This window comes from Penaeus japonicus, unplaced genomic scaffold (assembly GCF_977035675.1).
Source record: "Penaeus japonicus unplaced genomic scaffold, GWHDUDI00000001_assembly GWHDUDI00000001, whole genome shotgun sequence".
NCBI classification, from domain to species: domain Eukaryota; kingdom Metazoa; phylum Arthropoda; class Malacostraca; order Decapoda; family Penaeidae; genus Penaeus; species Penaeus japonicus.
In genome coordinates, this window is record NW_028234403.1 from 13,734,546 (window position 1) to 13,737,785 (window position 3,240).

Consider the following 3,240-nt stretch of genomic DNA (forward strand, 5'->3'; position numbering starts at 1 on the left):
AAAAGAAACACAGATACCAAAACTAAGCAACCAACTGAAAAAAAAATCCTCCAATCGTCTTCGAAAAAACCACCAAAAAAAAAGAAAAAAAGCACACATAAACCATATATACCTCCATCTCAAAAAATAAAATAAAAAACAAAAAAAAAAAATGAAAAAAATACCCCAAATTTCCCAAAATTCCAATAAAAAAATTCATTTCCCTAAGGAAAGGGAGAGGGAGAGACGCAACATTCAAAGATCAAACATACACATTATTCAAAATGCGACTGAATTGTTGACTGGACTGTTTTTTGGGGTGATTAGATTTATTATATGATATATATTTTGGATTAGAGAGAGACTGAGAGATGTGGAGGATAGATGCTTAATCAGAACGTGGTTGATGTATTAACATGTTTATTAAGGACGTTTGTACTTCCTTTGTTATTGGAAATGAGCTTTAGATTTTTTTTTTATTGAAAGTTGGATGAAATGGATATATTTGTTTTATTGGTGTCATTGGCAGCGTATGTATTCTTAGTCGAAAGCGTCTTTTTGTGATTTTTTAAATAGAATTCTCAAAGGAGTATTGTTTCTTTGACCGGCAGCCGGTTTTGACAGCAAATGTAATTGAATTGAAGTGCTGTAATTGGTAGGAATAGTGGTGTAATTGTCACTGTACTTGTCAATGGTTAGAGTTCTTTTAGTTTTCTTAGTATTGAGTGAGGAATATTGTATAAAAGTCAGCATGTCTAGGGTCAAAATAGGTAATATTTAGAGTTAATATGATGTTTTAGTAAGTTCTAATATATACCTTGCATTCCAAACCCTTATTCTCTCAATGAATCCAAAGGCTGTGTTTGGATTAGACAACCACACAACCCAGGTTCACTTTACTGTGGTTATGATGGCTTACTTTGCATGTGCATTGCCCATAGAAATTAATGCTCGCGGCCTCGGAATAACTGACACTCGGAGGTCCAGCCGAGTGTCGACGGATCTTTAGGATTATCATCGTAAGTGCCAGCGATAAGAGACTTGTATCGCAAGGTATTGGGTCTTTGGGGTCTTTGTCTGCCGGTCGAACAGACTTGTGAGAATATTCTACAGCTGATGAATATACTTGATTTGTTAAAGGAATAACTGAGAGAGTGTGACTCGCGGTTTTCTCGTTTCATTAAACTATCCTATCTTATCCTATCCTATCTTATCCTATCCTATCCTATCCTATCTTATCCCATCCTATCTTATCCTATCCTAACCTATCCTATCTTATTCTATCCTAACCTAAACTAATTATATATCAACCTCAGTTACTAAAGCCAACCCCTAATCACATCACTTCAATGCAATTGCTTACACATGCGTGAAGAACATGTCATGTAAGATGTGGGTTCCAATGTTGAACCTCATGAACATATTGCAACATGGGGGAACAAGATTTTTAGAGCTTTTAAAGGCTGATGAAGCAATTGTGAACAAAGGACAGAAGATTTCAAAGATTTACGAGAGAATATTTGTGGTTTGAAACAAGTTATAGGGATCTATCAATATTTTGCTGACTTGCAGTCTCTGTGGGTGACACTATGGTGATATGGAGGTTATGTTTGTTATCATGTATATATACATATATGCATATGCATACACATACATATATACATACACATACATATACACATATACACATATACACATATACACATATACACATATACACACATACAAACACATATACACATATACACATATACACATACACACATATACACATACACACATACACATATACACATACACATATACACATACATATACACATACACATATATATATATATATATATATATATATATATATATATATATATATATATATATATATATATATATACATATATATACATATATATACATATATATACATACATATATATACATACATATATACATACATACACGCATACAAATATAGATATACTGATATATTTAAATAGATAGATTAGATATATATAAATATATATGTATATATATACATATACCAATTATCTTTTGCATTACAGAGGAACCATGTAACATGTGAGGATGTGTCAGGAGTGTGTCAAGGAAGAATACCCAGATCGGGTAAGTTCGTATCCGAAAGCATTTAATCGACGTATTGTAGCCTCCGGGAATGGCATCAGTGAAGAACTTTGATATTACTGTTGTTTTTCATTTTTTTTATTGGTATTTTTATTAGGCCTAGAAAGAGAGAGAAAAAAAAAATGTTGAGGTTTCAGGAACAAGATGAGAATTAATTGATGAAAATTGATTAAATATTATTAGACACTCAACAATTTTTTTTCTTTCTTTCTTTCTTTTTTCTTTTAGGCTTATGGTTGTTGTCATTTACTGTTAATGCTGTCGTTCTTGTCTTCATTATTATCATCTTTTGTTATTGTTATCATTATTGTTATCAGTCATTTTTATTGGTGTTTTTGTTATTATTATTATTATTTTTTGTTGTTGTTGTTATTGTTTTACTTTTTATTATTATTTTTATTGGTGTTCTTCATTTATTTCTTCTTCTTCTTCTTCTTCTTCTTCACTTATTACTATTATTAATATTATTATTATTATTATTATTACTATTATAACTATTATTATCATCATCATTATTATTATTTGTGTTATTATTATTTTTATTAACATTATTACTTGTATTTGTATTTGTATCATTATTATTATGTTGGAGAATCAATAGTTCTGTAATGATTATTATTATTATTATTATAATATTATTATTATCATTATTATATTATCATCATTATTACTATTATTATTATCATTGTTATTAGTGTTGTTGTTGTTATTATTATTATTATTGTTATTATTATTATTATTATTGTTTCAGTACTAATATTATTGTAGTCATGTGTGCTATTATTAACATTTACCATTAGTATTCTTATAGTTATTATTTTTATATTATTGTTACATTTAAAACTTTTTTTTTCTGTTTTAGGGCTGCTTGTATTTCTGGCCTGTAGATTTTGAAATTTAGCACTTTTGTAGATAGTTAGCAGCTTACATTGATAATAAATAACTTTTGTTTATGTGACCTTTTGACTACAGAGTTTTATATTTTTAACTACATTCATATAAATAGTGTAATGAATATATATATAGATTTTTTCTTTTAGACTGCCTAAAGCATTTGCATTGCCTGTAAATTATTCTTATGGTATTTTTTAAAGATATTTTTGAATAAACCAGTCATTTT

General features: G+C 28.6%; 1 protein-coding gene across 1 annotated transcript in view; it reads left to right on the forward strand.

Annotated features, from left to right (window-relative positions):
• Positions 1–343: 343 nt before the first annotated feature.
• LOC122251952 (protein Churchill-like) overlaps positions 344–3,240 on the forward strand; it is a 10,216-nt gene continuing 7,319 nt past the window's right edge. The window contains exons 1-2 of the mRNA XM_086536641.1: positions 344–998; positions 2,042–2,102. Of these exons, the coding sequence (XP_086392767.1) occupies positions 2,064–2,102 (39 nt within the window). The 5' untranslated portion in view covers positions 344–998; positions 2,042–2,063. The remainder of the gene's footprint in view (positions 999–2,041; positions 2,103–3,240) is intronic.